At 37.9% G+C, this 24133-nt stretch overlaps 1 protein-coding gene across 5 annotated transcripts in view; it reads right to left on the minus strand.

Moving 5' to 3' along the window:
* The window catches only part of LOC103026485 (IQ motif and SEC7 domain-containing protein 1), a 296017-nt gene that overhangs the window by 227523 nt on the left and 44361 nt on the right, over positions 1 to 24133 (minus strand). For all 5 annotated transcript variants that reach the window (XR_007423895.1, XR_007423896.1, XR_002650850.2 and 2 more), the window contains exon 2: positions 17472 to 17501. Coding sequence is in view for 2 of the 5 variants with exons in the window: in XM_022676789.2 (XP_022532510.2) it covers positions 17472 to 17501 (30 nt within the window). In the remaining 3 variants the exon portion in view is untranslated. The remainder of the gene's footprint in view (positions 1 to 17471; positions 17502 to 24133) is intronic.

Genomic DNA, 24133 nt, shown 5'->3' on the forward strand with positions numbered 1-24133 from the left:
GGCTCCTCCCTGATGCATGCTGTGTGTTTGGTTTTGATGCTCGTCCTGACAGATACAATGTGTTTTCCTCCAGCTAAAGCTCCACAGGACATTCCTCTGGTTCAGGGACGTGTGGAGCTGTGACGCTCAGCTGTCGGGCCTGAAGCGATGGCATATGGCCAGTAAAACAGACTGCACAGCATCACAGTTAGTGGAGATAGAGATATAATACAGACATCCACGGCAAACGCCTGCAGCAATCTGCTGCTTTACTCTCAAAGAAGGAGGAAGCATTTACTATACCGGGCTCCGGTCTAGTGAGCTAGCTATTCAGAATCATTTACCTTGTATCTGGGCCAGTGATGTTCACAAGTCGTTGGGCACGAGTGTCAAGTCTCGAGTTATTGAGCACGAGTGGGAGTCAAGTCTCGAGTTATTGAGCACATGTGGGAGACAAGTCTCGAGTTATTGAGCACGAGTGGGAGACAAGTCTCGAGTTATTGAGCACGAGTGGGAGTCAAGTCTCGAGTTATTGAGCACGAGTGGGAGACAAGTCTCGAGTTATTGAGCACATGTGGGAGACAAGTCTCGAGTTATTGAGCACGAGTGGGAGACAAGTCTCGAATTATTGAGCACGAGTGGGAGTCAAGTCTCGAGTTATTGAGCACGAGTGGGAGACATGTCTCGAGTTATTGAGCACGAGTGGGAGACAAGTCTCGAGTTATTGAGCACATGTGGGAGACAAGTCTCGAGTTATTGAGCACGAGTGGGAGACAAGTCTCGAATTATTGAGCACGAGTGGGAGTCAAGTCTCGAGTTATTGAGCACGAGTGGGAGACATGTCTCGAGTTATTGAGCACGAGTGGGAGTCAAGTCTCGAGTTATTGAGCACGAGTGGGAGACAAGTCTCGAGTTATTGAGCACGAGTGGGAGTCAAGTCTCGAGTTATTGAGCACGAGTGGGAGTCAAGTCTCGAGTTATTGAGCACGAGTGGGAGTCAAGTCTCGAGTTATTGAGCACGAGTGGGAGTCAAGTCTCGAGTTATTGAGCACGAGTGGGAGTCAAGTCTCGAGTTATTGAGCACGAGTGGGAGTCAAGTCTCGAGTTATTGAGCACGAGTGGGAGACAAGTCTCGAGTTATTGAGCACGAGTGGGAGTCAAGTCTCGAGTTATTGAGCACGAGTGGGAGTCAAGTCTCGAGTTATTGAGCACGAGTGGGAGTCAAGTCTCGAGTTATTGAGCACGAGTGGGAGACAAGTCTCGAGTTATTGAGCACGAGTGGGAGTCAAGTCTCGAGTTATTGAGCACGAGTGGGAGTCAAGTCTCGAGTTATTGAGCACGAGTGGGAGTCAAGTCTCGAGTTATTGAGCACGAGTGGGAGACAAGTCTCGAGTTATTGAGCACGAGTGGGAGTCAAGTCTCGAGTTATTGAGCACGAGTGGGAGTCAAGTCTCGAGTTATTGAGCACGAGTGGGAGTCAAGTCTCGAGTTATTGAGCACGAGTGGGAGACAAGTCACGAGTTATTGAGCACGAGTGGGAGTCAAGTCTCGAGTTATTGAGCACGAGTGGGAGTCAAGTCTCGAGTTATTGAGCACGAGTGGGAGTCAAGTCTCGAGTTATTGAGCACGAGTGGGAGTCAAGTCTCGAGTTATTGAGCACATGTGGGAGACAAGTCTCGAGTTATTGAGCACGAGTGGGAGACAAGTCTCAAGTTATTGAGCACGAGTGGGAGTCAAGTCTCGAGTTATTGAGCACGAGTGGGAGTCAAGTCTCGAGTTATTGAGCACGAGTGGGAGTCAAGTCTCGAGTTATTGAGCACGAGTGGGAGTCAAGTCTTGAGTTATTGAGCACGAGTGGGAGTCAAGTCTCGAGTTATTGAGCACGAGTGGGAGTCAAGTCTCGAGTTATTGAGCACGAGTGGGAGACAAGTCTCGAGTTATTGAGCACGAGTGGGAGACAAGTCTCGAGTTATTGAGCATGAGTGGGAGACAAGTCTCGAGTTATTGAGCACGAGTGGGAGTCAAGTCTTGAGTTATTGAGCACGAGTGGGAGACATGTCTCGAGTTATTGAGCACGAGTGGGAGTCAAGTCTTGAGTTATTGAGCACGAGTGGGAGACAAGTCTCGAGTTATTGAGCACGAGTGGGAGTCAAGTCTCGAGTTATTGAGCACGAGTGGGAGACAAGTCTCGAGTTATTGAGCACGAGTGGGAGACAAGTCTCGAGTTATTGAGCACGAGTGGGAGACAAGTCTCGAGTTATTGAACACGAGTGGGAGTCAAGTCTCGAGTCTTTGGGCACGAGTCTGAGTCGAGTCTCGAGTCTTTGGGCACAAGTCTGATTCAAATCTCAAGTCTTTGGTCACAAGCCCTAGTCAAGTCTCAAGTCTCAAGTCTCGAGTCTTTGAGCACGAGTCCAAGGGGAGTCTTAAGTCTTTGGTCATGAGTCCGAGTGAAGTCTTTGGGCAGAAGTCCAAGTCGAATCTCAAGTCTTTGGTCTCGAGTCCAAGACGAGTCTCGAGTCTTTGGGCAAGAGTCCAGTCTTTGGTTACAAGTCAGAGTCGAGTCTTTGGTAAAAAGTTGAAGTCAAGTCTCGAAGCATTGGGCACAAGTATGAGTCAAGTCTTAAGTCTTTGGTAACGAGTTTAAGTCGAGTCTAGAGTCTTTGGGCACAAGTAGAGTCCAGTCTTTGGTGTCATATCCAAGTTGAGTCTTGAGTCTTTAGTCATGAGTCAGAGTCAAGTCTCAAGTCTTTGATCACAAGTCAGAGTCAAGTCTCAAGTCTTTGGTAAGGAGTTCAAGTTGTGTACAGAGTCTTTGGGTATCCAGTCTTTGGTCATGAGTCTGAGCCAAGTGTTAAATCTTTGGCATGAGTTCGAGTCAAGTCTCAAGTCTTTGGTCACGAGTCCAGTCATTGACCATGAGTCCAAATCGAGTCTCAAGTCTTTGGTCTCTGATCTGAGAGCTGTTAACTTGAGGTTCCTGAGGCTGGTAACTCTGATGAACTTATTCTGGGCAACAAGGTAAATCTTGCTCTTCCTTTCCTAGTGTGGTCCTGATGAGTGCCAGTTTTATCATAACATTTCTGATGGTCTCTACGGTAACTGCACTTAAGGATACTTTCAAAGTTCTTGAAATTCTTCTTTTTGGATTGACTTAGTTGAGTAATTCTTGTTTTTCATACTCTGGATTAGAACATTACTCAAATATTCACTATTCACTGTATACCTGTAACTCTACCTCTTCACTACTTTACTTTAACTGATGCTCTCAAACACTTTATTAAGAGACAAGAAATTCAAGTAATTAACTCTTGATGAGTTCAGCACAGCTGTTAACTGAAAGCCTGAATTCCAGGTGACTCTACCTCATAAAACCAGCAGAGATGTTCAAAATTGTCTAATCTAAACAAGAGGAATTCAAGAATTCCAAAATATTAATTACTACAATGCAGAAATGTGTAAAATAATAAAAAAACACTGAATTTATGATGTGTCCACATTTTAACTGGTACTGTATATTAATTATATATATATATATATAATATATATATATATATATATATATATATATATATATATATATATATATATATATTAGTTTATACTGTAGGCAGTTATGAATATAACTGTAGGGGAAATATAAAACTAACACAGCTTAAAGGCATTGCACAGTATTGCTGCAATCCCCTCCACAGGGTCTCTACACAGTGCCCTGGTATTCCCCACACACTGATCATGTGATTTCAGTGAAGGAGAACTTCACTGGGTTAAATTTCTTTCATGTAAGAGACGGAGAGTTGTATTGACAGCAACCTTACTCAACCCATATGCTTTATATTGCAACCAGCAATCAAAAGAACTGCAGACATATTATATTATATTATATTATATTATATTATATTATATTATATTATGTACACTGCACTAAATCTTTGGGAGTAAAATTATTACATTTCAAGGAAATAAATCGTTTTTTTTTCTGATAAGAGTTTTTGTCTTACTATTTTTTTTATTTATTTATTTATTTTTTTTATTATATGTATGTGTATGCATGTTTGTGTATGTGTATATATGTATATGTGCATATGTGTACATGTATGTATGTACATGTATGTATATGTATATGTATGTATTAGGTATTTTATTTCTGTCAGTAAAGCACTTTGTGAGGTGCTCTAGAAAGGTGCTATATAAATAAAGCTTACTTACTTACTTACTTACTTACTGAGCATTGTATAAGTGTAGGATTATTTTGCTTATTTTAGGAATCTTTAGGAATCAGAATCACTTTTTACAGTAGTTTAAGTAGTTTAAACTTAAAATAAGCACAAAAAAGACACCAGTCAATTAATTCTGTTTTTTTGTGTCCAAATGTGAGCCAAAAAACAGTGATATTTGCTTGATTTAGGTGTTATTTCATTCATTTTGACACTTTGCCATTGCTTGTTATAATAAATCTTACTAAGAAAAATTAGCTTACCCCATTGGCAATTTTTTTTTGCTTAACATAAGCATAAACATCTCAATTTACATATATTTTCTCTAGTTTTTGCCAATGGATTTCTAGCAGTGTATGTGATATGGGAATAAATTTATAAACTATAGTTTTGTCATGTTTAAGTCATGAGTGAGTATAAATGACTTGTTTTTCATTTTTATCTAATTTTTACCTCAATTTAGATTAAACAATTTACTGTTAGCAGGGTGTAAAATAGCAGTTAGCATAGCAACAAGCTATCTTGCACTGCGTAAGATAGGGCCCTATGTTTGTGAGTATGTGTATGACTGCTGTTTCCGGTTAAGAGTACGATGTCCATGATTGGCCGTGCTTCTCTTCGGGGTGTGTGAATGAGTTAATAAGCTGCTAAGTATAAACTATTTTGTGTGGAATGTAAAGGTGTTTTCACACCTAAAAGTCTGGACCACGGTTTGTGTCTTTGTTACATTGTATTCTGTACATTTAGTCCAGTTAATTTTTGGTTTCATCCTGCAGTTTACTGTGGTGTGCATCTCTCCGTCAGTGATGGCACAGAGGGTTACGGGGACGAGTAACACTAAAGTAATGCAAAAGTTACTTTTACTGGTAACTAGTTACTTTTAAAGTGGAGTAACTCAGTTAGTAACTCTTTTGGAGTACTTTTTTGGAGAAGTAATTAGTAACTATAACTAATTACTTTTTCAAAGTAACATGCCCAACACTGCTGATTACTGCTTTAAAAAGTTAATTACTTAATTACTCTATGGATTACTTGATTTAAAAAGTAACTAAGTTCCTTTTAACTTATTTTTAAGTCATTGCTGCCTCATAACAGTTTTGCAAAAACTCACTTTACTGGAAGTGCGTTATGTATGAATTCTACCGTTCAGGTATTAAGGAGCAGTAAAGCCACTCTGCTGAAGTACAGAGTTATAAGGGCGAATTTTCAGTATAGTTTTTCCAGCACTAAGGCTGGGTGCATTAGCATTAGCCGGTTAACCACAGCTCTGGTTATTTCGCTGTTCAGTGGCGAGTATATCAGACTGTAATCTGCGTGTTTGCCCTGTTTAAACAAACTACACTATTAGCACCCTTGGTTACTGGAACACTCAGGGTTCCTCAGTCTAGCGCTGTCAGGCGGCATTTACATCCCGCTAGTGCTGCAGTTAGCAGCTAACGCTAATTCTGCTGCACCCAGCCTTAGTGCTGGAGAATCTTCACTAAAAAACTCACCCTTAGACAAAATATTGCAAATCTAAGCTTACTGTAAATAAACAGAAGCGCTTTATTCACCCAAATAAACAGTTTTCAGGAGAGAAATCTGTGTAGATTAAAATTCAGCGCTCGTTTGACTTTGAAAGAAAATGTTTTTTTTTAAGAATTACAGTTTTGTTTACTTAGGAGCTTCTTTCCCCCAGCTTTACCTATAGAAGGGAAACATGGCGACACCCTTGCTCACCTCAATGTAGCATCTTTACTAGTGTCACTTAATATGCCTTATAATCTAGTGCTTCTTATGTATGAAAATAGGCGTTCAATAGTGCATCTTACAATCCGGTGCACCTTATGTATGAAAATAAATCAGAAAATACACGTTCGATATTGAGTCTTAAAATCGGGTGCACCTTATGCATGAAAATTAGGACTGTCACGATTTCGATATTTCATCGAAATCGATCGAAATAATGTCATGGTCTCGAGCCATGAAGTCAAAAAGATTTTTCATGTTGAACTGTTATAGTAGGATAGAGTTCAGTTTTTTAAGGCTCTAATTGTTCTGACTGTTCCTGTATTTTTTTATTATTTATTTTGTTATGTTGCACATTGCTGTTTTAATAGTGCACACTGCTGCTACCAAAAAAGGCCACTAGATGGCATTACATATATATCTTAATTAAATTATTTAAATTTGACCGTTAGTGCCTAATGTGGTGTATTACAGATCACTTGTATCACTTTGCATCACTTATATCAAGCCCACCTTTTGAAATAAGATATTGTAAATTTGATGAAGCAAACCAATGACTGACCATAGACTAATCTAAAACTGGCATAGGCCTCTCTGCTGTAAAAAAAAAAGAAAAAAGAAAATCGAGAACAGAATCGAATCGTGACCCTAAAATCGGAAATAAAATCGAATCGAGTGTTTAGAGAATCGTGACACCCCTAATGTAAATAGATCAGAAAATAGGCGTTCGATAGTGAATCTTATAATCTGGTGCAAAATACAGTTTATACAGTATATAAACATGGTTCTTGAATGGCATCACTTAAACCATGCTCACAGCATTGTATCTGCTCTTGGTTCTGCACCACTGGTACAGAATAATTGATGGGTGAAAACGACTCCCCCACCAGCCTTCAACACAAATCATTATCGGGGGGAAAACATAAAAACATGACTGACAAACATACAGTGCACAGGTGAGCCCACCCCCGCTGAAGATGCACCACTGGATCTATATTATCTGAATTTAATCAGACGTGAAAGCTGACGTCCAGCCAAACACAAATCTCTATGTTATCCTTTGTGTTGATGTCAGTCACCTTTGGCCTACCTGCTGGACAGCCCCATACATCACCCTCACCCTCCCCCCAGCACTCTCCATCCCAGGCCCCATTAAACGAGTGAAAAGCAGCGATTCGTCTTGTGTGACAGACCCTTGATCACAACCCTGTCCGATTGTGTTGACCTTGGCAGTGCTGGTGAGGGAAATTCGCTCAGTGTGTCGCTCCTTCGGCCGAATTCCCAGCGGTCGTATAAAGTGACGGAGTAAAGATCTGGTTTCATACCTGCAGTACCTTGTTTGGTTTGGACTACAAACGAACTCTGGTATGTTTGTAACTTTATTGTGGTTCGATTGAGCAGGTGTGACAACAACAGAAAGGTAGAAAAAGTACTGAAAAATTGTAATTAAGTAAAAGTACCTTTACTTTGCTAAAATTCTACCCATCTAAAAATCTACTGGAATAAACACTCATCCCTCCTAGGGTGATGTTGATCAGCACAAGGCTGCGTCTGTGAGCTGATGTATCAGAACCGAGTCACTGCGCTTTCCTCCGAGCGTTAGGGATGGGATGCTACTCGGCAGTGCTACAGCATCAGCAGCAGTTCTAAAACACATTTTCTTGTGATGAGCAAAAATTTGAAATAAAATCTTTAAAAAAACGATGGAATGAGAACTTTTTTTCATTTTAAAAAGTCTAGTGTGATCTCTAGTATGAATGAATGAATGCCATGTGAAAGGTTTTTTGTGAAAAAAGTGATCAGGTGTTTCTATTTAGCCCTGCTTTAGATCACTGAATTAAAGGTCTCTGAAGAAAGACAGGTTTTGTATCTTGCTCATGAATATTCATACGTGCAAATATACTGCCTCGCCTCTGATTGGCCAACAACACTGCAGCAGAGAAAGTCTACCTCCCTTTCCCCCCACACAGTCAATTTTACATCTCTAAAACTCAAAGAACAAAATGTTTACTCTTAAACTTCGACATCTAACATTTCTCTGATCAACTTGTATTTCTGAGGATTTTTTTTGGAAGCTACTGCAGAAAATGGAGGCTGAGAAACAGTTTCATAATGTGCAGCATCATATACAACTCAGAGAGACCTATATTATTTCACAAAGAACAAGAAAAAATGGATTTTAGTGGAAGGAGAACGAAAAAAACAAAACAAAGTTCAGTTAATTTACTGACTAGTAAAGTGAACCCATACATATTAAAATAAATACTAAACCATCAGTCTGACCATTAAACAATGTTTAGCACAGCTAATTAAAAACTTCACTTAGCTAGCATTAGTGCTGGGCGATATGGAAAAAATCACGATAACGATATATATCATGATATATCACATTTAAGTATGTTTTCAGTTATTCTTCGAAAAATATGACAAAATAATATCATTGCTTACTTTTTTCTAACTTTATCTCAAAGTGACATTAAACCAAACTTTCACAAATGAGAATTACTACCTTTTAATTCAGCAATAAATATGTATCAAATGAAAACAGATGAGGTAGATGCAGTAGCTAGTAGGGGTGTGACAAGATCTCGTGGCACGAGATCTCGCGAGATTAAAACGGACGATATTTCTCGTCAAGCTTAAACCTGTCTCGCGGGGCAAAAAAAAAACAGTTAAGCGTGGACTTTTTAAGAGGGATCTGGCAACCTAGTAGCGATAGCGATAGAGTATGATGACTGAGCAGTGAGAGCAGCTCTCAGCAGAAGAGGAAAATTCAGGTATTTGTATAGAAGATGCTTCTGCTACTATTAAGTTGTATGTCTGGCTGCATTTTGGCTCCAGTGGAAACAATAAACGGTAACAGAGTGACCAACAAGACACAAACCATATATAAATACTGTAAATAAATCCTACACGTGACTGTTTCATAGACAGCTGTACTAATCCCTTAGCTCTGTACTGTATTAAAAAAAATGCTCTGTCAAACCATAGGCTTAATATAACTGGTTGTGGTTTGCACTTATTGTTTGCACTATATAAGACCTTATTCTTATTTCTATGTCTTATAGAATCAATGTGTGAGTGAAACCAGTCTGTTAAGTTTGCGTTATATGATTTAGTCAAATAAAACTCTAGTTTTCAAGCCATTTATCATTTTTGAAGTTTTCTTTAAAATTGTATTTTTAAATCTCGTCTAGTCTCGTTCTCGTGAACCCAATATCGTGTCTCGCCTCGTCTCGTGATATTAGTGTCTCGTCACACCCCTAGTAGCTATTTTTTTCAAAAGAACAATGCGTCTCCATTGTTCAGCTCTCATGAGTTTAATAACGTAAAGAATGTCTCAAACCGGCGTGTCCGCGCGTGTCCATCAAATAACGTAAAGCGGCACCACATTTTTTGCGAAGATTATTTTATTATATTATTATTTATATAAACTGAGTTTATGCAAAGTGACCACGCCAATACATTTCATCATAGCCTACTTTATATATTTGCATGAATAATTGATGAAATTACTGCAGAAACGATAGGGACGATAGAAGCTAAGTAGCACGATAGACCTCTTTTTTTTTCTCGTCCCCACGATATTTATCGTCATATCGCACAGCACTAGCTAGCATGATCGCTAGCATTATGTTCTCCACAGAGCACACTCCATCCAATCTGTCTGACTGAAACCCCACTCATAGAGTGACTGAAGCTAACATGCTAACTGCAATACTGTCCAGCTCTGGATCATTGCACTGATTCCCCAAATTTTCAATGACTGTTTGTTTTATATATTTAATGAACACAATGTGCTTTATTGTTGGACCGGATGCACTTTGTTGATTGTACTTCATTGTTGGTGTAGCGCAGCGGCTAACACTGACCCCCACTTAACCCTCCACTGCTTCCAATCGCACCTGGCAGCAAGAAATGAACAGTCAGTTCTGTGAATTGATGAGCTGGAAGCAGCACAAATGGGCTCGCAGAGGAATCTGACCCACTTCTGTGTGAAACGGCACACTGTGGATCCAGGGATTTTAAACTCCTGCTCAGCTCTGGAAATTAAAGGACCCTCCTTGTTTTTTTTTTATATAAGAGCCAGACTGTGATGTTTTAGACCAGGGGTGTCCAAACTACAACCGCGCGGGCCATTTGCGGCCCGTTTCCTGTTTTGGAGCGGCCCGCGAGATATTTTAGAAATACAATGAAAGTTGTCCCGCTGTTAAGCAGGTTTTTATAATGTGAGATTCAAAGTTTGAACACTAGGTGTCAGAAACGGGCCAAAGAGTCTAAAAGCGGAGAGGGTGCGCATTTCTAACGCAGAAAAACGGGGCCAAAGAATCTAAAAGCGGAGAGAGTGCGCATTTCTAGCGCAGAAAAACGGGGCCAAAGAGTCTAAAAGCGGAGAGGGTGCGCATTTCTAACGCAGAAAAACGGGGCCAAAGAGTCTAAAAGCGGAGAGAGTGCGCATTTCTAGTGCAGAAAAACGGGGCCAAAGAGTCTAAAAGCGGAGAGGGTGCGCATTTCTAACACAGAAAAACGGGGCCAAAGAGTCTAAAAGCGGAGAGAGTGCGCATTTCTAGCGCAGAAAAACGGGGCCAAAGAGTCTAAAAGCGGAGAGGGTGCGCATTTCTAACGCAGAAAAACGGGGCCAAAGAGTCTAAAAGCGGAGAGAGTGCGCATTTCTAGTGCAGAAAAACGGGGCCAAAGAGTCTAAAAGCGGAGAGGGTGCGCATTTCTAACACAGAAAAACGGGGCCAAAGAGTCTAAAAGCGGAGAGAGTGCGCATTTCTAGTGCAGAAAAACGGGCCAAAGAGTCTAAAAGCGGAGAGAGTGCGCATTTCTAGCGCAGAAAAATGGGCCCAAAGAGTCTAAAAGCGGAGAGGGTGCGCATTTCTAACGCAGAAAAACGGGGCCAAAGAGTCTAAAAGCGGAGAGAGTGCGCATTTCTAGTGCAGAAAAACGGGGCCAAAGAGTCTAAAAGCGGAGAGAGTGCGCAGTTCTAGAAATCTTGTGGAAAACTTTTACAGGCTTTTACAGTTTTAGAGCAGTTTTGGTAACAAAAGGGGGCTAACATATTATAATACAGGTGGTCCTAATGTTATGGCTATTAGATATAATAGCACAATATATATATATTTTTCTACAGGAAACTCTGAACCATTTTAAACTTTTAGTTTTTAACCACCAACAGAAAGCCTGTGACTGTTTTAACTGAGTTTATCCTTTCTTTTTAATATTTTTTATTTTTATTTTTCTTATTTTTTTTATCCTTATGATCTTAACTCATCATTATTTATTTTACCATTTCCTATCACTCTGATTAATTTATCATTTACTATTACTATCATTATTTTTCCTTTATTTTAAATTTTATAATTATCGACTTTTTTTAAATGTCACTTTTTATGGTCTTTTTATTTTTATATCTATATATTTTTATCTATATTAAATGTATTTATTTAAAGTGTGTATTCCTTTTTTTATATATTTTTCCAACCTCTATATACTCTTTTATACTGACTTAGAGTCACCCTCAATGTATTCCCGAGTTAAAATAAAGGTTGACTGATTGATTGATTGATTGATTGATTGATTGATTGATTGATTGATTTTATGAACATATTCAACCAAACATAGTAGATTAATATTAGCTTACCAATTTTTTTTTTTTTTACTACATAGAAAACCAGTACTGAAGTCATTCATACCATAAGGGAACACATGAAAAATCAAGTAGTAGCTTAAAAGTGTTAAACAACCCAACCTACTTTAATCTGGGGATCTTATAAGGCCTCCAGAGGCTGGTAACTGTGATTAACTTATCCTGAGCAACATGGGTAACCCTTGCTCTTCATTACTTGGGGTGGTCCTGATGAGTGCCAGTTTCACCATATCAATTTTCATGGTATTTAAAAGTGCAGTCACAAAGTTTTTTTTTTAAATGTAGCTCCTGTCATAATATGGATTAGAACTATTTATTACTTAAAACACAACTGATGCTCTCATTAAACATATTAAAAGGCAAGAAATCCAAGTAATTAACTCTTGATGAGTTCAGCGCAGCTGTTAACTGAAAGCCTGAATTCCAGGTGACTCTACCACATAAAGCTGACTGAGAAAATTAAAGCCAAGATGTAAAATATAAAACATATTCTGTTTTGTTTCTAAATTATTTGATTTACGGTACTAAATAATCCCATGTTTTGTTTTTTTAATAAGTGTAGTTTACTAGCATATTCCTCCTTCCCACGATGCTTTGCCCAATCAGGAAAAATAATGAGCAGTTGTTTAAACCCTTTGAACTCTAGGCTGTTTTGGTGTGTTTTTATTCTTCGTTTTTGTCAGTTCCTCTTTCAGGTCTTATAACACAGTAATTATATCAGACAGACACATGCCCTGATCTCTTTTACTCCAGAAGACATACGACTGCTCAAAAATATCATCATTTAAAATGTAAAAGGAAGCAGAATTGTTATATTTTCCTGGAACTGATCACGTTTTAGTCCAAATTTTACCAAGCACCTGTTTTGTTTTGTTTTTTTTACTCATTTTTGAATGTATAGACTTTAAATATATTCACACCTAAGATATATTTTCAAAAATGGTTAGACTAGAGTGTTTATGAGTTTAAAGCATAAGAATATTGATGATTTGAGTTCATTACATGGTTTATTAATTATTGCTTTAACAAAATACATGGAGAAACAGCATCAAGCAGGTTTATTTTTCTTGATAATCAATAATCACACCTCTAGGATACATGTAGATACTAAAAACCTGACACTCAGAGCAGCCTATGCCTTTCAGTATATTGATCAGGACGCACAAAGAAAATTACAATATATACAAAAATGTAAACTTTTTAGTCTAAATAAATTATTAAAAATGTTTAGTGCAAAATAACTACTTAGTAAAAATGTGCAAGTAAAGTAAAATAAACACTATGTAAAGTAGTGCGCACACTATACCTATAGCTTTAGGTTGTGTAAAGCAGGTAGTTTCACACTTTTTCTGTGGACACATTTGAGTCTTTATTTACTGATGTTATTTGGTTTGAAGCAATATATATATATATAAATATGTAAAGCACTAGAAATAAATTGGTTGGGAAAAAGCAAATTGCACTTATTTTATTTGTTGTGGTAAAAGTCTCTTTTTCAACACTTTAAGGAATCAGTGGTGATGATGACGTCATGTGATTTATTCAGAGACCCGAGAGTGAATAGAGTTAATACAACTAATTATGTGCTTTGAGCAAATAAATAGAGCTATAATGGAAGAATAAAACAAGGAACTTTGAAGGAGATCTTCCTTTTTAGGTGATTTTCTCAATAGATTTATTGCAGACGCTTTACTGCACTGAGATGTTACTGCTGATTTTAGAAAGAGTAAGTTCTGCCCTTTTTAGCCCTATATGGTTTATGCTGATACGTGAAGGCATTCCTGAGTAATTAAGCTAAGAACACAAGGTGCAATTTTGGACTGTAAATCCGTCTGTAGGGTTCTAAGGGTTAAACCTAGAGACTGTAAAAAAAGATGGACGTTGTGTCGCCGTTCCCATTCATTCAATGAAAATGAAGCCAAAATCTTCCGCCATGTTGGCGATCCTGAAACCCGAGTCTGCGCAGTAGAGACCAGAGGAGGGAGAAAGACTGTGGAGAAATAACTCCGCCCCTGAGGGCTGCCTCGAGGTCACAGGCTGCAGAGAGGGGCGGAGCGGAGCTGACGGTCTATTATTGGTCCCGCCCAGAAGCAGCCCTTTTACAATAACCACACCTTTTTTGAATAGAGCTGAATAACGTTTTAAAAAACGAATTCTGTGGGGATATAAAAATTTGACAATATAAGCAGAGGTTACACTAGCTGCTGCATTTAAATAGTGGAGGTAGAATTACAGTATAATGGAAAAAAAACGTGATCGAAAGTTGTCTGTTTTGCCATTGAAACCTATGGGGATGGGTGGAGTTACACAGCTTTCTGAAACCAAACAGCAGGGGGCGCCCGACCTGTGGTGGCTTCACTTTTGAGAGACGATGCTCTGTCCAGCTATACACAGTCTATGGTTAAACCCCATTTCTCCCGATTCCCACAGTTCAGCTCTGATTACTGACTGAACCCATCTGTCCCAATATGACGACGTGCAAAGCGATTAAACCCAGCCTGTAATTAGCCCCTTCCCATCAGCCCCCACATGGGGATGAGAGGCCTGTGCCTGTTTCCTCCGCTTTGCTGTTTACTGTATCAAAGCAAAGCGTTCCCGAGGGAGAGAGATTATTTATAGCATCTCTCGCTCCCGCTTCAATGACTCTAAATTATTAATAACTCAGCTTTTTTTAGATAGCAGGATCAATTTCAATGGACTTCATATGCTTTCGCCATTTTTAGCTACTACCTGAGGGCAGAGTACGGCTGTGTGTGTTGATGTGAGTGCGACTGTGCTGTGAGGGGCTGTGTACAGCACAGTTACTCATTACTCAGTCTTTTAAAGGTGACCTACAACTGAACACAGAATTAACCAGACGTAAAAATAGACATACTTAAGTAGAAATCTTGGTTAATTTATATTTTTTATATCTAATTCTTACATTTTAATAAAAATAGACTTGTTACTCCTATTTCATTTCAGCTCGTTTTCATTCCGGCTTCTCGTAGTTTAATAATAAAACCCCGATCCAGATAAATCTCTCCTTTATCCAGATAGAGTGAATCTGATTGTGATTGGATGTAGAGAAGTATAAACATATACCATTCCGACTCCCTATTGGTTTATACTGTGATCCATCACACCTGCACACATCCTGCCCCCCCCCCACACACAGACACACCACAGCAAGAACATAGCAGATGTATGTAGTCTAGTATGAAGATGATCCGTGCAGAGACTCAAGAGACAAACTCCAGATAAACTCCAGTCCAACTAAACTTCTTTAATATATATAATATGTTTACATTGTACTAAAATACATTCATTTACAACAGGGGGTCCAAACTTTTTTTGTTGGGGGCCAGAAGGAGAAATATATTTGAAGTCACGGGCCACAGACTCTGTAATAAAACAAATAATGAAATATACCACTTTAAATAATACATTTTCCTGATTATTTCATTTACACACCATTTTACTTGACTTACTATCTTTATCTTTGACAGTGTTGTGTAAACTAAGATTTTTCAAATTGATGTTTAATTTCATGATGTCTCTTAATATTAAACTCCTTAATTACGGCAACTTTTAGACTCTTTGGCCCGTTTTTCTGCGCTAGAAATGCTCACTCTCCCCGCTTTTAGACTCTTTGGCCCGTTTTTCTGTGCTAGAAATGCGCACTCTCTCCGCTTTTAGACTCTTTGGCCCGTTTTTCTGTGCTAGAAATGCGCACTCTCTCCGCTTTTAGACTCTTTGCCCCGTTTTTCTGCGCTAGAAATGCGCACTCTCTTCGCTTTTAGACTCTTTGGCCCGTTTTTCTGCGCTAGAAATGCGCGCTCTCTTCGCTTTTAGACTCTTTGGCCCGTTTTTCTGTGCTAGAAATGCGCACTCTCTTCGCTTTTAGACTCTTTGGCCCGTTTTTCTGTGCTAGAAATGCGCACTCTCTCCGCTTTTAGACTCTTTGGCCCGTTTTTCTGCGCTAGAAATGCGCACTCTCTTCGCTTTTAGACTCTTTGGCCCGTTTTTCTGTGCTAGAAATGCGCACTCTCTTCGCTTTTAGACTCTTTGGCCCGTTTTTCTGTGCTAGAAATGCGCACTCTCTCCGCTTTTAGACTCTTTGCCCCGTTTTTCTGCGCTAGAAATGCGCACTCTCTTCGCTTTTAGACTCTTTGGCCCGTTTTTCTGCGCTAGAAATGCGCGCTCTCTCCGCTTTTAGACTCTTTGGCCCGTTTTTCTGTGCTAGAAATGCGCACTCTCTCCACTTTTAGACTCTTTGGCCCCGTTTTTCTGCGTTAGAAATGCGCACTCTCTCCGCTTTTAGACTTTTTGGCCCGTTTCTGACACCTAGTGTTCAAACTTTGAATCTCACATTATAAAAACCTGCTTAACAGCGGACCAACTTTCATTCTATTTCTAAAATATCTCGCGGGCCGCTCCAAAAAAGGAAATGGGCCACAAATGGCCCGCGGGCCGTAGTTTGGACACCCCTGATTTACAATCAGCATGTATGCAGCTAAAACACCAAAAGTGCAAAATCCCAAATTATATTATCAACATTAACATTTTAATATTTTAACATTATAGTCATTATAGCTTTTTAGAAAAAAAAGCTTTTTAGGGGGTACGGGGGAGGGGTAGTGCACTAAAGGACTCTGTGGGCGTGGCCTAAGCTTTAGTACTTAATGGCTTTATTTATTTTTTACCCTTACATTACTTTTACTTTTATACTTTAAGTAGTTTTGAAACCAGTACTTTTTTAAACACTTTTACTTAAACAGTAAAAAGCTTGGGTTGATACTTCTTCAACTTCTACAGAAGTATTTTAGTATTTTAAACCCTAGTATCTATACTTTTACCAACAGAGTAATGAATGGAGATACTTTTCACAAGATTCTGACGGTTTTGTGGTATATCATGGTATTTTTATTGTTTGATTTTTTTTTTTTTTTTTTGCATGACTGGCCTTAAATTAAGGTTTGTGCTTTGACATTAAGGCTTTGATCACTATTGGGTTCACTTCATGCCACAAAATTACACAATATATGAAGAAATCAGACTTTATTATCAGAAAAACAGCCGAAGAATGTAAACGATAGACCATAAAAAAAGATACGCCGACAACTTTAACACGCCTTTCTTTACAAAACTAAATGTTTAAATAGTTCTTAAAAAAATAGAAACAGACCTAAAATACTTGATGTTTAATAACTCAAAAGGGATAATTCTCAAAAGCTCTATTACACAAGTCAGACACACGTTTAATATCAATTTACTACATGTTATTATTTAAGTCATTAGAGGCATTACAGTATTTAAATCAGCCACAGTTTTCTTTTTTCTCCAGTTAACAAATACATTTAGTTCAGTGTGCATTAATATTATCATTCAAGCTACAGTATTGATATATTTAAAGAGGGCTATAGTTACTGCTGTTGAAGTTTTTTGTAGTTTTTCGTATCCAAAGTTTTAGTGAGTTTTATCTCTTGTCCTGCATAGAATAAATGATTCTGTACTCAGGACCTATTCTGGGCTCGCCTAAGGGGATGAGAGAAACTTTTCTCTGAGCTGTGGATCAATTGCGCAATTCCATTTCTTTCTTTTCTAAGTGAATACTTGCTGTTTGCTGTTGTTTTTCTATGTTACTTGGATAAAAACATTATACTACCTCATTCAGTGAGGAACAGCAGCAGGAGCTCCTTAGATAAAAAGAGTGCTGTTCTCATTTCTCTGAGCTGAGCTACCATTACTCCAGTGTAGAGAAGCACTTGAAATATTCAATAACTATATTCTCTGGCACAGTTTAATTTTAAAGGCTACTTGTGAATGTAGTGCATGTGTCTCTACTTAATGTAACATGAGGAATAAAAACAGCATTATAATAAAATTTCAGCAGAATAAAAGCGGTTACATACCTGACGATCTTGGAGTTGACGTACTCGGATCTGAAACACACACAGAGAGCAGAGGATTTAGAATATGTAAATGAGTGGATGTTGGAGACAGTGGTGTAAACACGCTAACTTCAGTCCTGCCAGAGAATGTTTGATCACTGCAGGATTAGGGAGGGATCTCGGGCCAGTCTAATTGGACTTCCTCTGGGTGAGTGCTAACCTTCATCCTCCTAATTACAGCCGCCGCAGCTGCCGCTTTCACAGCCGCTTCCAGCCTGAGCGGCACAGCCAGGAAAAAAAAGCACATGTAGCACATGTATCAGAAATGTGCTTCTACCACTGCTTCAAATAAACACTTATTTATCTACATACTGTGTGCATTATTTGTCTGATACTGAGTTGCACAAAATATCAAACATTCATTCAAACCAGCATTCAAACGCACTATACTGAAATGCTGCTGCTTCTGTATTCTCCAGCTTGTCCAAGAATGCATGTCCTTTTTTGTGTTTTAAAGTAAATTCCTCTTCCAGACTGTAGGGGGAGCCCAGGAGTAAGAAACTCCTATTTTCACACAATGTTGCCTTAACAAAGTATAACATTTAACTTTTAGCTTTAAAGCAGCATCATACGACAATCAGTGATGCACTGAATAATTGGCAAACCAGGTTTCAGTCGAAATATTTCATTTCAGTGCATTTCTATCAATAGTAACAATAGTTAATACAGTTAGTAACAATAGTTAATACAGTTAGTATCAATAGTAAGTGACAGTAATTAGTAACAATAGTTAGTAACAATAGGTAGTAACAATAGTTAGTAACAATAACTAATACAGTTAGTATCAATAGTAAGTGACAGTAATTAGTAACAATAGTTAGTAACAATAGGTAGTAACAATAGTAAGTAACAATAACTAATACAGTTAGTATCAATAGTAAGTGACAGTAATTAGTAACAATAGGTAGTAACAATAGGTAGTAACAATAGAAACAATAAATAATACAGTTAGTATCAATAGTAAGTTACAGTAGTTAGTAACAATAGGTAGTAACAATAGGTAGTAACAATAGTTAGTAACAATAGTTAGTAACAATAGGTAGTAACAATAGGTAGTAACAATAGAAACAATAACTAATACAGTTAGTATCAATAGTAAGTTACAGTAATTAGTAACAATAGTTAATATAGGTAGTAACAATAGTTGGTAATAATAGTTACTTATAACAGTAAGTAACACTAACTAATACAGTTAGTAACAATAGTTAGTAATAATAGTTACTTATAACAGTTAGTAACAATATATAGTGACAATTGTTAATATAGGTAGTAACAATAGTTAGTAATAATAGCTGATATAGTTAGTAACAATAGTTAGTAATAATAGTTACCTATAACAGTTAGTAACAATAGTTAGTAATAATAGTTAATAACAATAAATAATACAGTTAGTAACAATAGTTAGTAACAATAGTTACCTATAACAGTTAGTAACAATAGTTAGTAATAATAGGTAATACAGTTAGTAACAATAGTTAATAACACTAACTAATACAGTTATTAACAATAGTTATTTATAAGAGTAAGTAACAATAGTGAGTAACACTAATAAAGTTAGTAACAATAGTTAGTTATAATAGTAAGTAACAATAGCTAGTTGTAATAGTTAATAACAATAATTAGTAACAATAGTTAATATATTTAGTAACAATAGTTAGTAATAATAGTTAATGTATTTGCTAACAATAGTTAGTAACAATATTTAATATTGTTAGTAACAATAGTTGATACATTTAGTAACAATAGTTAGTTATAATAGTTAGTAACGATAATTAGTAACAATAGTTAATACAGTTAGTAACAATAATTAGTAACAATAGTTAATACAGTTAGTAACAATAATTAGTAACAATAGTAAATAAATATAGTTAGTAACAGTACTTAATATTTATGCTCCTGGGCTTCCCCTACTGTCACACTTTTCAAAGTGTTTTCTCATGAACAGCTGCACACACACATTTCTGGACAAGCTAAGAGATACAGAAGCATCATCTGAAGTGAGAGAAGCATGTGGGCTGAGGCAGTAGAGTAATATTACAGGACCTATATGACTGTGACACTAATATGTCAAAAGTATTAAGACACCCACTTAATATTCAGTGCTGTATCTTCTGAAATCAAGGCTATTAAAATAAGTTTGTGCTGCTTTTGTTGGAGTAACTGTCTCTACTGTCCAGGAAAAAGAGAACTGACTAACTGATCCCAAAAGCATTTGATGGAGTTCCACAGCTCCACAGCTGAATTCTGGGGGCTTTATACAGTATATACCCCTCTAGCCCAATGTTTGCCATTAGGCATGTTCCCAGAGGTTCTATTGTTTTGGAAATGCTTTCTCTACAGGGAGTACATGACACAATACAGACAAAACAGAATATTATACAGAAATTAGGCTGAAAAACACTTCAGTATCCCTATTTACAGTACTGGAGATAAAAAGCTTATATTTATATATTTATTCATTTATCATATACAGTTCTGGAAAAAATAAGAGATCACTTAAAAATGTAGAGTTTCTTTGATTTTACCAAACTGGAAACCTCTAGAACGGGGGTGTCTAAACTTTTTTTGTTGGGGGCCAGAAGGAGAAATATATTTGAAGTCACGGCCAAAGACTCTGTAATAAAACAACTAATGAAATATACCACTTTAAATAATACATTTTCCTGATTACTTTCATTTACACACTATTTTACTTGACTTACTATCTTTATCTTTGACAGTGTTGTATAAACTAAGATTTTTCAAATTGATGTTCAATTTCATGATGTCTCTTAATATTAAACTCCTTAATTACGGCAACTTTTAGACTCTTTGGCCCGTTTTTCTGCGCTAGAAATGCGCACTCTCTCCGCTTTTAGACTCTTTTGCCCCGTTTTTCTGTGCTAGAAATGCGCACTCTCTCCGCTTTTAGACTCTTTTGCCCGTTTTTCTGCGCTAGAAATGCGCACTCTCTCCGCTTGTAGACTCTTTGGCCTGTTTTTCTGCACTAGAAATGCGCACTCTCTCTGCTTTTAGACTCTTTGGCCCATTTTTCTGCACTAGAAATGCGCACTCTCTCTGCTTTTAGACTCTTTGGCCCGTTTTTCTGCGCTAGAAATGCACACTCTCTTTGCTTTTAGACTCTTTGGCCCATTTTTCTGCGCTAGAAATGCGCACTTTTGCCGCTTTTAGACATTTTGGCCCTTTCATTCTATTTCTAAAATACCTCGTGGCCTCTCCAAAAAAGGAAACGGGCAGCAAATGGCCCGCGGGCCGTAGTTTGGACACCCCTGTTTTAAAATATAATAAAGAGGAAGATGGATGATCACAAACAATCAAACCAAACTGAACTGCTTGAACTTTTTCACCAGGAGTGCAGGCATAAAGTTATCCAAAAGCAGTGTGTAAGACTGGTGGAGGAGAACATGATGCCAAGATGCCAAGATCCAGGGTTATTTCACCAAATATTGATTTCTGAACTCTTAAAACTTTATGAATATGAACTTTGCGTTTTCTTTGCATTATTCGAGGTCTGAAAGCTCAGCATCTTTTTTTTTTATTTAAACCATTTTTTTATTTTCTGAAAATAAATGCTCTAAATGACAATATTTTTATTTGGAATTTGGGAGAAATGTTGTCTGTAGTTTATAGAAAAAAACAACAGTGTTCATTTTACTCAAATATACACCTATAAATAGCAAAACCAGAGAAACTGATTCAGAAACTGAAGTGCTCTCTTCACTTTTCAGTATAAACCCCTCTAAACCACAATACAGACAAAACAGATTATTATACAATAATATGTAAAGAAATTAGGCTGGAAAACACCTGAGTATCATGTAAGGTCATGACATTTCCAGCATCACTGAGAAAGTGTAGTAAGTAGTATTAGCAGTGTGTTAGACTGTGGTTTGACTGGAGAGCACTGTGGGGTTATGTAATACTACAGGAGTGAATTTCTCCCTCACTCAGCTCCTGATCCCATCAGCATGAATACCCAGAGTGCACTGCTCTTCACTCGCCGCAGACCGGCCCTCAGAGAGCCGGAGCGCTGTTCCAATAGGTGCTGAGAACGACTGGTAATAAATGCCAGTCCGGCCAGGAAGCAAATCAAGCCCCACTGCTGCTGCAGCTCTGCAGTATATATCACCACACAGTAATAAACTTCTGCACCACGGCATGGAGCAATTTACTCCAGCTGCCTGCGCTATATTGGCTACCAGTTGATGCTCGCATCAAATTCAAAGCTCTTACAATCGCCTACAAGGTGATGACAGAACAGGCTCCTTCCTACCTGCACTCGCTCCTGAAGGCTTACGCTACCTCCCGGCCGCTGCGCTCCTCCAATGAACGTCATCTCGCTTTACCAAACAAACACTCACACAAAGCAATCCAGACTGTTCTCATACAGAGTTCCCCAATGGTGGAACAAACTACCTTCTACTACCAGATCAGGAGAATCTCTCGCTATCTTTAATAAACTCCTGAAGACAGAGCTCTTCAAAGAGCACTTACTCTCCTAACACCTCTAACTAACTACCTTCTACTACCAGATCAGGAGAATCTCTCACTATCTTTAATAAACTCCTGAAGACAGAGCTCTTCAAAGAGCACTTACTCTCCTAACACCTCTAACTAACTACCTTCTACTACCAGATCAGGAGAATCTCTCGCTATCTTTAATAAACTCCTGAAGACTGAGCTCTTCAAAGAGCACTTACTCTCCTAACACCTCTAACACACTAACTACTTCTAACCTCATTTCCTTCTTCCTCTCCTTCACTCCTCTATCCTATTATTCCCATTTGACCTCCTTTTATCCCTATCCAAAGATGTTTTACCTTTAAACTCATTTTACATTGTACTTGACTATTGTAAGTCGCTTTGGACAAAAGCGTCTGCCAAATGTAATGTAATGTAATATACTGCCTATATGTGGGACATTCCACCACTTAAATTTCAAATGTACATATCCAAAATATCTAAATGACTATTTTTTGTGATGAATGTACTTGCTGATGAATGTACTTGCTGATGAATGTACTTGCGGATGGATGGATGGATGGATGGATGGATGGATGGATGGATGGATGGATGGATGGATGGATGGATGGATGGATGGATGGATGGATGGATGGATGGATGGATGGATGGATGGATGGATGGATGGATGGATGGATGGATGGATGGATGGATGGATGGATGGATGCTTTATTGATACCCGAGGGGAAATTCTAGACATCCAGCAGCAGGTATAACACACAAAGTTACAAATTGAATACACGAAGTTACAAAATAAAATATATAAAATATAAAGATACATATAAATACAATCAAATAAAAAATAGAATGTACAATGTAAAAAATGCAGTCTTTAGTGTGTGTGTAATGTAGAATGGAGGTAGTGCAGTTGAACACAATAGACAGTGAACACCAGTTGATAAAGTGCATAAAGTGAGGATAACTGATGTCAGCCAAACAGAAAGTGCAAATACACAGTTATATAATAATTTAAATTTAGCAGTGCAAAAGATACATAAACAGTAGATGAATGAACTAGTGAGTGAACTACTAGTGCAAAATAGGGTAGAACTATAAAAATAGTGTTATAGGCATCAGCAAGACTGAGAGTGTGTCCATAGCTGAGGGTGTGTCCATGGTGTGGCCAGAGTTACCAGAGTGAAAAAGTGTCACAGAGTCTTTAGTTTGCTGTGCTGAGATGAGTTGAAAAGTCTTATGGCCTGAGGGACAAAATACTTTCAGAGTCTGTCTGTATAAGACAGACTGTGAAATATGGTGGAAAAATAAGCTCCTTAGATATTATTTAAAAGACAGAATACCTTTGGACCACGTCAAAAAATGGCCGTTTTCTCTTGTCCCATTCATTGGGTGACCAAATCCTTTGCAAATTTAACAATTAATAAAAAATAAGCTCTAAATAAATGACTTCCTCTTGTATATTGTTGATATGCATCTCCTTTACTTTGTAGACCAAATTCTTTGGTCTACATTGTAGTGCATGTTACAGTTTTTATGCTATTAAGCTATTAATCCCACAACATGCGCGCAACCCTGTTACCATAAGGAATTTTACTGAATCTGGCAGAGAAAGGGTTAAAAATATTTGTCTACTGGCACAAAGGAAGTGACATCACAAGGACATTTTCTGCCCACATGGCGAGACCAAGAGTAAGTGCTCTAACAATTTTCAGGTTTTTTTTCCAAATATGTTTTTGTCCAAGTTGTGTGTGTCACTCAGTGAACTCAACCCTGTTACTCATATTGTAAGACTAATAATGAGTAGAGTCAAAATTTACTTTATATACTTATATAACCATGTTTGTCCTTGATCTTGTATACATAGCTAAAATTTACAGCTAGCATCTGTTCCTGGGGTAAACCACAACTTAGCCTAGATTTGCAACCCTGTTACTCGCAACCCTGTTACTGTAAGTTACCAAATATATTGCATAATCTAATTTTAAAAACTGCTTTGATACCTGAGCTTGACAAATCAAACTATTTGATAGTCTATTACCTGTATTTAATAAATATATGAATAAAAATGATCAAATTGAAGATCAAATTTTCAGAAGTGACCACCCCTGAAATGTACCAAAATCCTGGAATGTCCCATATACTGT

This window comes from Astyanax mexicanus, chromosome 13 (genome assembly GCF_023375975.1).
Source record: "Astyanax mexicanus isolate ESR-SI-001 chromosome 13, AstMex3_surface, whole genome shotgun sequence".
NCBI classification, from domain to species: domain Eukaryota; kingdom Metazoa; phylum Chordata; class Actinopteri; order Characiformes; family Acestrorhamphidae; genus Astyanax; species Astyanax mexicanus.